Below are 12,440 nucleotides of genomic sequence, written 5' to 3'. Positions count from 1 at the left end.
AACTTCTGAGTGTTTTCTTGGATCTGGTCCATGGCATTCTAGCATGTTAGAGATCACCATGGAAAGTGGCAGAAGCCCCCTTTAAATTTCCTCACAGCTCCAGAAAATAGAGTATGGGTGACAGTCATGCAATGAGGGAGGAAGGATTTAAGGCATCCTTCAAATTCCATTTCCATGATTTAAGGGAGCAGAAAGCAGGTCCAGAAATGTCTATAAAGTTCATGTAATATTGAGCACGTGGAGTGCAGGAAAGTAAGCAGAGTGATGGAATAATCACTGGATCAGAGTGTAGCTCTGGGACTGAGGGAGAAACTGAAGAGACTAGGAGGAAGAATGAAAGTCTGGGAAGTTCAGAAGAGCAGCTGGAGGAATTAGAAAATTATAGAAGTCATGAAGTTGGTTATGAAATTCAACCCAAAATCCTGTCTGAGAGCTGTAATTCCCCAAATGAATCCAACAGCAGTATCAGTTTACTACCCTGATAAATATCCTTTAAATACATAATTTCTGACATAACCGAAGAAGTATGAAAGGCTAAGTACTTATACCAAAATTGCCTTGCAGATGAACGCATCTCACTATACAGTCAAATTCAGAGTGATTCTTTGAGCTTCCCCTGGGAAATATCACCTAAACAAAGCTGCCCCTTCATTTACAAATTCTTCAAAAAAAGAACTTGATTAATTTCTTGATAGCACTAGTATGTTACACTTCAAAAAAAATGTTCTTTAGCTGACACAAAGGTGACCATGCTTTTAGATTTAAGCATTAATGCCTGGCCAAACACCTGTACAGCTAATGATCCTCAGCTCCCTCTAATGTTGTTGTGTAGTCATTTTATACTACTTATACATTTGCACAAAAGGGCAACTGAAAGAGCTACCTAAACCTTATTAAAAGCATTATTGCTTCAGACTGATATCAAAGTAAGTTTCTGCAATGTCTTTAAAAGTGAGATATACACTAAGAGATTGTTCTTTTTTCTTGTTTCTGTTGGTTCACACGGAGAATCAACTGGCAGTTACTGCAAAGGAATGTGTAGACAAGTAGAAAATGATTGCTGGAGCTTATTTTTGGCTATAGACAAATCTAATTCTTCATCTGTTGTCCAGGAAAATACTGGTCATAACCAAGGAAAAACTCAGCATAAGTTGGCATAGGAAGTTTATGGGCCATGCAGCTGTCTCTACAGTGCACAATCATGTATAAATGACAAGTAACTACAGCATAATTTTATAGATTTACAATTCAGAATTAATTTAGAGAAAATTTCACTCAAGAACAATCTAAAATGTTCATTAAGTATTTTGACAGTGCTTCCTTAAAGTCTAGGACCTAGAACTGCATTCCCTCAGTATTTTTTGTAAGTTACTGATTCTTCTAATCATGCTGGCTTCATCTCGCGATTAAGTAAAATTTTCAGTGATATCTTGTCTCATGCTTGCTCTGCTCATTTTGACAAAGCTGTATGAAAGCTCCTTGTGATAGGTGTGCCATAAAATAGCTTTTTCCTGACCTTGAGTTCTCATGACTGTTGTCATGAAAAAACTGCGCTGAATCACTTGCCTTTGGACAGAAGATATCTTTTTAGACAAATATGTTTACCATATATTGGAAGCTATAAAAACCAAAGTGTTTTGAAATCCTTTTCTTGTCTATGAAAGTAAAGAACAGACCTACAGTTGTATATAAAGGACAGCTAGCAAGGGCAAGAGAACGTTAAAAAACCCTGGACATGTCCAGATCATCATTTTACCCATGAGTAAAAAGTTCAGATACTAGCAAGATAAAGCTAAGACATGCTTCTGCTGGTAATAAAATCCATGTTTAGTGCCTGGTAAAATTTTCCTATTGGGAAACTGAAAATGTCATCTCAACCCCAATATACAGATGGTCTCATCTGCACCCTATAAGCATTACTAGATATCATGCAACTGGAAATTTGTGAACTTTCTACTGGTCCACATTGACTAGTTCAAATCTAAACTAGTTGTGCATTCATGAGTTCTCAAAAAGTGACAACTGCATATTGATCATAGTCTATTCATGCACTTTTCCAAACCATTTTCCCTTCTGAGTAGCTTGGCTTGAGTCTGACAAAGAAGAAGTAAAAAGAAAAGCCATAGTAACGTTAGCTGTGAATTTCAATTTATTACAAAGGAAGACAGAGAAAACTATTACTGAAACGTAGGGGTGGTGAATTATAGCTGACACAAAAGTACAACTTTGGACTATTTATCATTCTTGCTATTACAAGGACTGGAAGGACATGAAGGTTTTGAAGTATCTCCATTTTCAGCCACCCCTTCTTTATTTATCCCAGAAATTTGGCCAGTGGTTTAATTGTTATTATAGATGTACCACAAACATGAGTAATCATTTCTTCCAGCAGAGGGAAGTATTGCCTAAGTGTTCTCTTCACTTACAGCAAAATGAACATTTTTCATTTTCTGAGTGAAGATCTTCTGAAGAGTTTGGCAACAAATTGGTAACTGTGAGAAGTTTATCAGCCAAACAATTCAAGAAAGGAAGATCTGGTCAATAAACTGTGAAAATGAAACAACCAACAAAAAAACAAAACCAAAAGATGTCAAAGAAAACCATGCTGAAAGCACACAGGACAGGCCTGCTGCAAGGAGTATCCTGATCTTAAGGGCTGCTAGAGCGGTACCTACAACAAAGACCATTCCATATTTAGCCAAGGTAGTTAACTGTGTGTTTGGTTATCATCCTATACAAACTATATGAAGCAACATGTACATACTTCTTGCTGTTCTGAAGGAGATACAAATCTTTTCTGACATAATATGCCTAGCCTGATGGTACGGTACTATCAGGTAAGCAAAGCAGAAAAACTGAAATGCTTAAAACTGTTAACTTGAGGAAAAACAAACAAAAAAACCCCTAGCCTTTAGTGTCTGTTCCAGGCCATTGTAAGCAATCTAAATTGGGTTAATGATGTATTACATTCCTCTTTCCCAGATGTTCAAGACAATTTCACCAACAAATCATTCATGTGCATCCTACTCTTCTCATGCACAGTCTGTAAATTACATACAAATTAGTCGTACTTCAGTCATACCCATAACTCACCATGATGCTGCAGGTCTGAGCAGTGGGTAAGCGGGTCTCCGTTTCGGATGTCTTGTCGTCTAGTACGCCTGCAAATATCATATTTGAAAACTGTTAGTGACCTTCACAGTGGTCAGTGTTCACATTTGACATGACCGAAGAGGAACAAATGGAACATACATATAATTACATAGGTCACAAGTGCACCTAAACAACATTCAGAAGGAGATAATATTGTTACTACCATATCCTATGCATTATCACAGTTTGTAGAATCAGCCTTTATTCTTACAGGTAAAATCTTCAGAAGCTGGTAAATACACATCTCTTGCACTGAGCCTGTGAAGTTTATTTCAACTGTGTTGGCAATATTGATCACAGGCAGCTTCATTACTTGACTCATAGATACAGGGACTGCTAAGGGATCAAAGTATATACAGTAAGTTGAACACGCATCAGAAAACGTGAAGAAGCTACAGCTTTTCTGCAAGTACAGAATACTTTAAGTATCATGGCATCTTTTAGTTAAAATGAAATGTTAGCTCTGAAACAATGTCAAAGTGCTGTATTTTCTACAAAATCTAAATTAAAATACATAGATCATTTCAGCCGCTACAGATCTCACCAAAAAATTTCTGATAAAACCTTTTCCAAAACTGTTGCAATGGCTTTGTCTTTAGAATAAAGAGAATAAAACACTTTGATAGGAAGATTTTGAAATGTCGTTTATTCCATCCTTTGTAGTTTGAGTCCAGGTTCTAGCTTTTATTGCGTGTCCATTTAACATAGTGTATTCTTTCCCCAGCTTGATTTCCACTGGCTCTTTTGGAAAACATATTGATTTATGCTAAAAAATATTGTATTTCACAGAAGAAAGCTTTTAAATACAGTTTTATTTTGCATTTGTTTTTCTCTCTTTGTCTGCTCCTATTTTAATTTAAATAGCTGACACAAAATTCAACTGAGCCAGAGAAAAGCGTTTCATAAAAAAAAGAAAAAAGAACAAGGCAAACAAAGATGTGTTTCAAGTGTGAGCACTTTACTTTAGGAATCAGAGAAAGCCTGAGGGCTTGCAAAATTAGAGGAGAACAAAGAGGATTAGGCTGCTGAACAATGCTGTGATTTCAGATTATGGCATCCAGCAACGGATATGCAAAAGTCAAGTAGCCTTGTAAAAAGCACTGTTGGTCACTCCCTTGTGACAACAGCCCTGATTTTTAAAAAGCCATTGTTCTGCAATACAGAGACCATCTCTCTTCTGTTCACTGGCCCTGTTTGCAGACTCTCACTAACAGCCCAGCATCAGCACATACTAAGAGTTCTCACAAAGGCACCATCAACTGCACAGCTGACTCCTCTTGGCTGAAAGATTTGAACCTTTTTTTTTTTTGCACTGAAAACTACTGAAATGTTAAAACTGAAATTAGTTATGTGAAGTATGGCAACAGGGTTTTTTGGGGAAAAAACAATTCAGAATATGCATTTTTTATATCTTTCTGAATAAAAACTTATTTAAAATTACCCTAGTGAATTAACATGCTTTAATAAGAAGGAACCTTCTATTGACATAGGATTCAAAAAATGTACTAATCCTGATTTCACATATCATTTTCATATTACTCATTACCAATGAATAAAAATACACCAAAACATAAGAAACCATAAAATGTTGTTACTCCTTCCTAAATTTTGAAATGCAGCATATTTATAGGATACTATTTGTAGAAAAGAAGTCTGTGGAACAACTCATATTGCTGTCAATGGAGTTTGGATGAAATGTTTAGTTAGAATCTCAGGAAAATGTCGCACATATCACCGTTGTATCAACATGATGATCTATGAAATATGAACCAGAACACATCTGCATGGGGTAAAGTTAAGTGGTCACACTACAGGAGCTCTGAACTGTCACTTAGACTTGTAAAATACACAAAGAAAGAAAAGTAAATTAAAATCATGGCTCATAAAAGCTCCTTTTTAAAAAAGAAGGAAAAAAACAAAACAAAACCCCAAACCAACTATTAGTAAAGCATCTGTGCAATTGCCTCAGGACTCAACTTTCCCAATATTTCTGGAGCCTAAAATTACAAGGATTCGTTATTAGGAAAATGTTGACATTTAAGCTGTTTCCAGCAATGCTGATTTTGCCATACAGGCATTCAAAGCTGGCTTGAGGCAGTGGGTACAGCAGGTACAAGGTAAACAGAGGATCCTCTCCCCCACTAACAGACCTTTTATTCTGCTGCTGCTGCTGCCAAGGGAAAAAGGGGTGAACCCTGGGGGCTCAGCGGCTTTTTCTGAATGCCTTGTCAGGTTCCCAGCCTCTCAGGACTTACTTTTTCTTTCATAGTGGCCTCAAGAAGAGTAAATTCTGCACCTCAAGGTTTTCCTGTAGCTGTGCAACCCAGTTTAGCCCCAGTAACCCTGCCCCTTAATCCCTGTAAGAAGAGGTCCCTGTCCCTTTACCCCTGATGGCAACAGTGACCCTGGTCTGCTGCTTAATAAATTGGAGAGACAGATAAGAAAAAGACAAAAAGCCCTATATCTTCCATCAGTGTAAGCAGATGAACTACAGGATGATATGCTCTATGGGTCTTGAGATGGGCTGGGAGTAGGAATGGGTGCTAATGAAAGCTGAGGAGGGGTGAGGTTGAGGGATAAAGATTAGGAGGGAGGTAGCAGAGAAGAGTGATTCAGTGATTCCTGACTTTACTGTCTCCTTCGACTCAGAGGCAGTACTCAACCACGCTGACTTCTAACCCTTAAAAATTTCAGACCAAATCAATCTCTTAGACTCTCCTTGAAAACCTCAATGTTGCGTCTCCTCTCTTTCCTCTTCCTCCTACAAAGAAACTGCCGTGCTTCCACCACAAATTTGAATTTAACCCATGCAGCTGAGAAAATTTGACCAGCTCTTCTTTTGGGATTGGTTCAGTTTCTCCTTTTTAATTCTTTCCTAAAAAATTTCACAAAAAACTTGTCTCAGATTAACTCTGTTTCCTGGTGCAAAAATAAAACCTGATGTTCCATAAGCAGTTTTTTCTTTTGTCATCAGTATTTGTTTAGGATACATTGTAATGCAAACCTTGAAATGTTAATCCCCTCCATCTGAAAAGTCTGTGACACAAAGGCTACTTCTCACCCTTTACCACATTTCACCTACTGCAACAACCAATCCAAATCTGGAATTTGGAATCCCTCAAACCTCAACTAAGTATTTGTTATTAATTTTAAAATAACTATAAAGGCTCCTTATGCATGTAAACCCTTGGACTCCTGGTTTCTTTAAAAGTGTGAGATGTGGCATATTCGATTTAATGTGAGCACTTTTTTATCATTTTAGTCAATTTATTACAGCATCTCAACACTAACCCATAGCTGTTCTTATTTGCAAGTGATTATCAATTCGGTTATTCCTAATTTCTACTTCCATAGCTAAGAACTGTTCAATAGCTAGCTTATATATCTTAAGAGAAAGAATTTCAGAGATAAAGGCAGGCAAAGAAAATATTATTTTAAATCTTCAGATCAGGCAACTAGGTCTTGTACATTTTTTATAAAAATTATATTTTTCACTTGCAGAGTCTGTCTTCCCTTAACCTTTGCATTGCAAAACCCTCAGCATCAGTGCAGAGTGAATGTGAAATAGTGATTGTTCTGATCTGGTAGCATTTAGACACACATCAACACATACAAGTTATACTTTTGAATAATAACAATAATGTTATATATCACTAAACAATAAATTTCCATTCATGTCCAAACACTCTATAAATATTTCCTTTGAATGAGAATTCATGAAAATGCACAATAATTTAGTTGGGCACAGTAGTTCTTTTATTTTAATATCAAGCCCCCTCCTCGTTAAGAGAAAAGGCATTTTTTGTTTTTGCTGTTTATTACTGAATATAAAAGTTATGAATTCATTTCAGAGACAACTCTTTTCTGGATGTTTTCTTACAACAGCTTTTTAAGCCAACCCAAGAAGTAGCAGTGTTCACTTTAAATCAACCAAGACTTCATATTGCTTGTAACTCCCACAATTATGTTTTCTTTGGAAGAGAAAGGGCTCCAGTTAACCATTCCGTGAAAAATCTCCAAAGCCCTCTGGTCATATTGAGACCATCAGTTAAAACAAATAGCAAACCATGCAGACATCTGAAACTGTCCCTACCTCTTAGCAGTGGGGAAGTAACGTGAGCAAGACGAACCATCCCAGGCACAGTAAGGGTCTCTTGCAAGGCAACACTCAGCACATGCTTTTCCATACACATCACAGCGGTGTAAAGGAAGCTGTGAAACTCCAGTGGCTGAGCCAATGTAGAGCTGTTGCTGTTATAAAAGTTACAAAACAAAAAAGAATTTTAAAAAATTGTAAATTACCATTTTTTTGCTAGGAAAGCATAAAAAAAGGTTATATAATAATATATTAGGACCGTTACAAATACAATAAAGGATCATGATCCAGATGTACACTGAAGGAATGAGAAGAGAAATGTCCTCAGCATAAAAAAAAACAAATAGGAAAAACTTTGATTTTTTTTTTATGACACTCTCGGTGGCTTCTCCAAACAGTAAGAAAAATTAAAGTACTCTTCCATTTTTTCTTTTGTATTCAGATCCCTGCATTGGGAAAGCGCTATAATCAGTGACAGCACACAATGGAGAATATGCTTTTGAATCTAAAGAAAAATAAAAACAACTTTAATGCAAATTTCTTATATATGACTGATTTGTGTATGTGTGGAGGAAACCTAATATAAATTACGTCTGACTGATGCTAAGACATTTCAGCTTGGAAGTGCTGCCATGCATGCACTTCTCTGCATGTTTGATAATTCTGATGCTTCATACTCTTTTCTATAGGTCACATACTCTAACTGAAATGTATCATTACTTTATTTTGGATAAAAAACATTGTTCAGTGAAAGATGTAGTTCAAATGCAGAGACAAGCCATGAAGTATATCAAAAAACTTGCATACAAAATGAACTACAGCTTTGTATGGCATCACAACAGAATATCTTGCCACTCTCAGTTTCCTCTCTGATATCAAATTCATGTGGTCCATTAAAGAAGTTGGTCCCCAGAGGGACATAAGGAAACTGAACTACTGATCCCACGTGAAAGTCCAAACAGAGATATTCCAGGTTAGCACTAATTCACAAAGAAAACAAGTGTGAGCGTAGTAAGTAAATACAGTTCCCTCTGAGATGCAAAACTAGGGGAAAACAAAATTAATAGATAAACAAAAATTAAATGGCATAATCCTTCTGTTTTGGAAACACTGACACTGTGCTACCAAAAACTTAAACTTTGCCACCCAGCACCCATGGTGGAGCAATTAATACATTTCTTTTTAAGGTCCCACTCCAAGCAGTCCCACCAAGAAAATACAAATCTGTATTCATTTTTTATTCTTAGAAAACATGAAGATGGTGTGAAAAACAGGATTTCAAGAAATATTATCAAAATTCTTCATCTCCTGCACTGCAATGTCCCAGAGGTATCATTTCCAGGGAATTCGGGGATGGAAGGTGGCTGGGGTCACCTACCTACTAGAAATGATGAGCACTGGATACCAGGAGACAGCAAACCCAAAAATACTCATAAAAGGTGTTGTGTTAACTTCTTTCAGAGACAGGAGCTTGGCAGTTTATACAGACATATTAATTGTAACAGAAACATCCTGTGCATTTATATAAACACCAGTATTTTCTCAAGGAAAATATGACAAGGAAAGCACCCAAAGGAAAATTCACTAGTAAATTGAAAACTAAGCCCTTTTTAAGCAGCTGCTTCCATCTATTATAGTGCCATAGCTGGGCTGTAAACCCACATTCTCTGGGCAAAAATCTCTGACCACACAGAGCTCCACACAAAGCCTTGACTGTACATACCAGTCCCCAGTTAGTGTTGTATCTTTGAGAAGCAGATGACAGGCAGCAGACATGATAAGCTGATTCTGTCTAACTTAAGTCACTTAATCAAGTACCCAGCTTAGGGGTACGTTCTGCAGTAAAAAGAGCAGCAATTCAATTCTTAGGTGACCTAACCATTTCTCAAGGGATGCCTTTTCTCTTTACTGATTATGGAGGCAGCATAGGTCAAATTAGAGCTTAAGTTAAGTATCTTAAATGTCCAGATGGCATTGATCTGAGTCCTATGTAATTGGGGCATTAATATCTATATAAGCATGTAGCAACGTGTGGTGCAAATAATATAAAAATCAACCCAGAGAATGCACATGGGAAAATAAAGAAGAATGGTGCAATGGTTTCCTATGTACCTCTGTAACCAATTTCATTTTGTCAAAAACATCTCCCTGATTTCTAATAAATGCCTTTAGAATTAAAGAATGACCAGAAACACCGTAAGGAAAAAAAAAAAAAAAATGAGGCCAAAATAGGGTTACTTAAAGACTCTATTCCTTGTCGATAAGTTCATAAAGTTCAGTTAGTGACCTACAGCACGTGTTTCAGGTGCTGCACAGCCTGAAGGCTGCTGCCCTGTTTGCTGCTCTTCTGACCATGGTTTTAGAATCCAGCTGGTGATCATTATTCTGGACACTAATAATATATAAATCCAGGCAGTATGAAATTCAGAAAATAGTAACAGAATGATTTGCATCAATGGTCTGACCTTACTTTGCCATACACAGTCAAACTGCCTTCTGGGCAAAGAGTCTCTCCCAGGAGGTTGTTAATTTAATAAATCAACTGATTATCAGATCAAACCGGGGGGGGGAAGTTGTCCTCTAAAAATTATTGCAGAAGTATCAGAATTCCAGAAAAGCTGAGGAGACTAATGTTTTAAGCAATCCAGTGGTTTCTGTTTGCCCCACGGTGCTGCCCAAAATGCAGTCTTTCTCTAGAAGCTGGACAAAGAGATAACTGAGAATTTTCCATTTGCAATTAAAAAAAAAGAGAGAGATGAAAAAATGTAATGCTTAAAAAAAGAACAGAATTTTTAAAGGAACTTCAGGGAGCATCATATTCAAATCCCATTTAATTTAATTTTATGTCTTAAAAAGTAACTGATACAGAATAGTTCAGGGGGCTGTTTAAGTGACATATCCATTTTGAGCTGGTCCTTTCTATATGCTCTCTATGGACAGAAATGGTGATCTCTGAATAAAATCCAGTACTTTGTGAACAGTACTATAAAAGTAGTCACTAAAGTCTTTCCAAAGGTCTCTGCCTTGCCTTTGATTGAGAATCTTATGGATAGAAAGAAAAGCTCTTCGCAGCAGTTCGCCAGATAAGGAGATGGCCTGTATCAGCCAAGGATCTCCTTATTTTTTCCCCATCTTACCAGAAATCCAATGGATTTTTGAAACAGAGGATCACAAACCTGACCCTGAGAAAAAGATGAGAGCTTGCTCCACAAAAAGTCACCTTTGATTGAAAGTCAGGCCTGACTTTCTGGCTTGCTTCCACATTTTTAGATCCAGGGAAAAATTAGGGAGCCCCACCTGATAGGCTCAGGTCTAAGTGGCAGCCAGGGTTTCCCTGGAAGCCTGGCTCCCACAGAACTGTGAATTTAGGCAGCTGCAGGGTGTTACAGTGGCTCTAGGATGCTGTCCTCCGAAGGTTTGCCTCTATTGCTAACCATGCGTAAGTTGTTTAGGTGGTAAGGTTACACAAGCCTAGGGCTCTGAACCCAATTGGGAGGAATATGTAGCTTCAGTGAGAAAATAGAAATAAAATTCCTGTGAGTTAAACACAGCAGACTTGAGAAGGGCTGTATCAAGGCTCAGTTTTGCACACAAAGGCTAAATTTCCTTGCTCTAAGTCACTCTCGCTCAAGGGCCAAATTCATACTCACAGAGAGACATATGGGAGCCTTAGACTTTTATATAATTTAAAACTTAAGCTAAGTTCTGCTCCTGAAGAATTTGTAGATTTTAGTCTTTCAGAAGAAGAGTCATTGGTAACATATCATATTGGCATGATGGCAAAAGAGGTAGGTTTGAACAACCAGCATAGTAAAACACTCAAAACCAAGAAGAAACTCCCCATGCCATGTTTTTGTAATTGGATGAAATAATTGTTAGGGAAAAAATAAAATGAAGTGATTGCTTTAAAGATATTCAATAGGACATGTTGGTTTTGCTGTTTAAAATTCATGTTCCTGCTTTCTACAATGCATAGAATTATCATGCTGTTTATATGAAAAACGTCCTCCTTATCAGAACACAATGAGTAAAGTGTTTGAGTTATAAAACTACAGTATTTTTAAATCATAAATACAAAATGGAAACATGTTGCCATATACTTATTTGATACAGAGACACAGTGCCAAAAGCTTGTCACACTGTATCATGATTCTGTCATTTTTAGCCTGAGGGTGGTTGATTTTTCATGAGCTTAACTCTGCCTGAATAACTTGTGTTTTATGCTCTTTTTTAGCTTTAGACAATTTTAGCAGTGTAAATTTGTTTTCAAAAGACTCAGGGAAAATTGTAATCTCTCCTGAATAACTACAGATGCTTTGAAGAAGAAGTTGTATGAAAATGCATGGTCCATTATCAAATATGACTGGCTGCTTTGAGGGAATGTACTTATAAAAATAATCCAGAGCAGAGCATTTCGGTATGATGTGAACATATATACAACTTGACAGGTTTGTTTTTAAATATCCCAGTATTCAATAGTACTTTTTTTTTGTCCTGCCATTTTTGTTATTTTAGGTGGTAAACTATGTTAGAAGAGTGTCCCCAAACAAAATGTTTTCTGTCAAATACATGAATGTTTTCAGACAACTTTCCTAAATACAGTGAATTCTGAGTTAAATATGCACCATTTCAAACATAATATTGGGCACTGCCCATTACAGAATGAATTCAACTTCTGTTTAATAACGTATAGGGTGAGGTAGATGAATTAAGTAAATCTTATTTATAACACACACATTTTTTAGTGCACCCAGTCCTGGAAGTAATACCAAATCTCCTCTTTACTAACAATGACATTAATGAAAAAGTTAATAAGTGTGAACAAGTTGCTTGTATTTACCGAATTAGGCTCCAAATCAATACAAATATGAAAAAGGAAGAAAAAAAGAGTTTTGTTATGTTAAATTTGACACTAAATTTTATGTCTGTCTCAGACGTCTGAGACAGGAAATGACAGTGGCTGGGATCCATCTACCTAATTCCAGGCAGAACTGGAAGATAGGCCCCCAATACCCACTTCACTCCAGGACTGCAACCCAATGTTCTTTGCATGACTACATAATTCATCAGCTGCTTCACAAAGAAGCCTAATAATAATTGCCCGTATTGGCTCAGAAATGCAGGAATCACCTTTACTGTAAATCAGACAAAACTTTACCTCCATCCATCAAGAAGTCCAGTTCATTTTAGT

The 12,440-nt window shown here is 36.9% G+C and overlaps 1 protein-coding gene across 4 annotated transcripts in view; it reads right to left on the bottom strand.

The window, feature by feature from the left end:
- Positions 1-12,440, bottom strand: part of SEMA3A (semaphorin 3A) — a 335,619-nt gene that overhangs the window by 8,597 nt on the left and 314,582 nt on the right. For all 4 annotated transcript variants that reach the window (XM_030015370.1, XM_030015368.1, XM_030015367.1 and 1 more), the window contains 2 exons: positions 7,247-7,404; positions 3,094-3,161 (listed from right to left, as the gene is read on the bottom strand). In XM_030015370.1, the coding sequence (XP_029871230.1) occupies positions 3,094-3,161; positions 7,247-7,404 (226 nt within the window). The remainder of the gene's footprint in view (positions 1-3,093; positions 3,162-7,246; positions 7,405-12,440) is intronic.

The sequence above is a fragment of the Aquila chrysaetos genome, chromosome 5 (genome assembly GCF_900496995.4).
Source record: "Aquila chrysaetos chrysaetos chromosome 5, bAquChr1.4, whole genome shotgun sequence".
Classification (NCBI taxonomy): domain Eukaryota; kingdom Metazoa; phylum Chordata; class Aves; order Accipitriformes; family Accipitridae; genus Aquila; species Aquila chrysaetos.
This window is presented reverse-complemented; position numbering and strand designations above follow the sequence as displayed.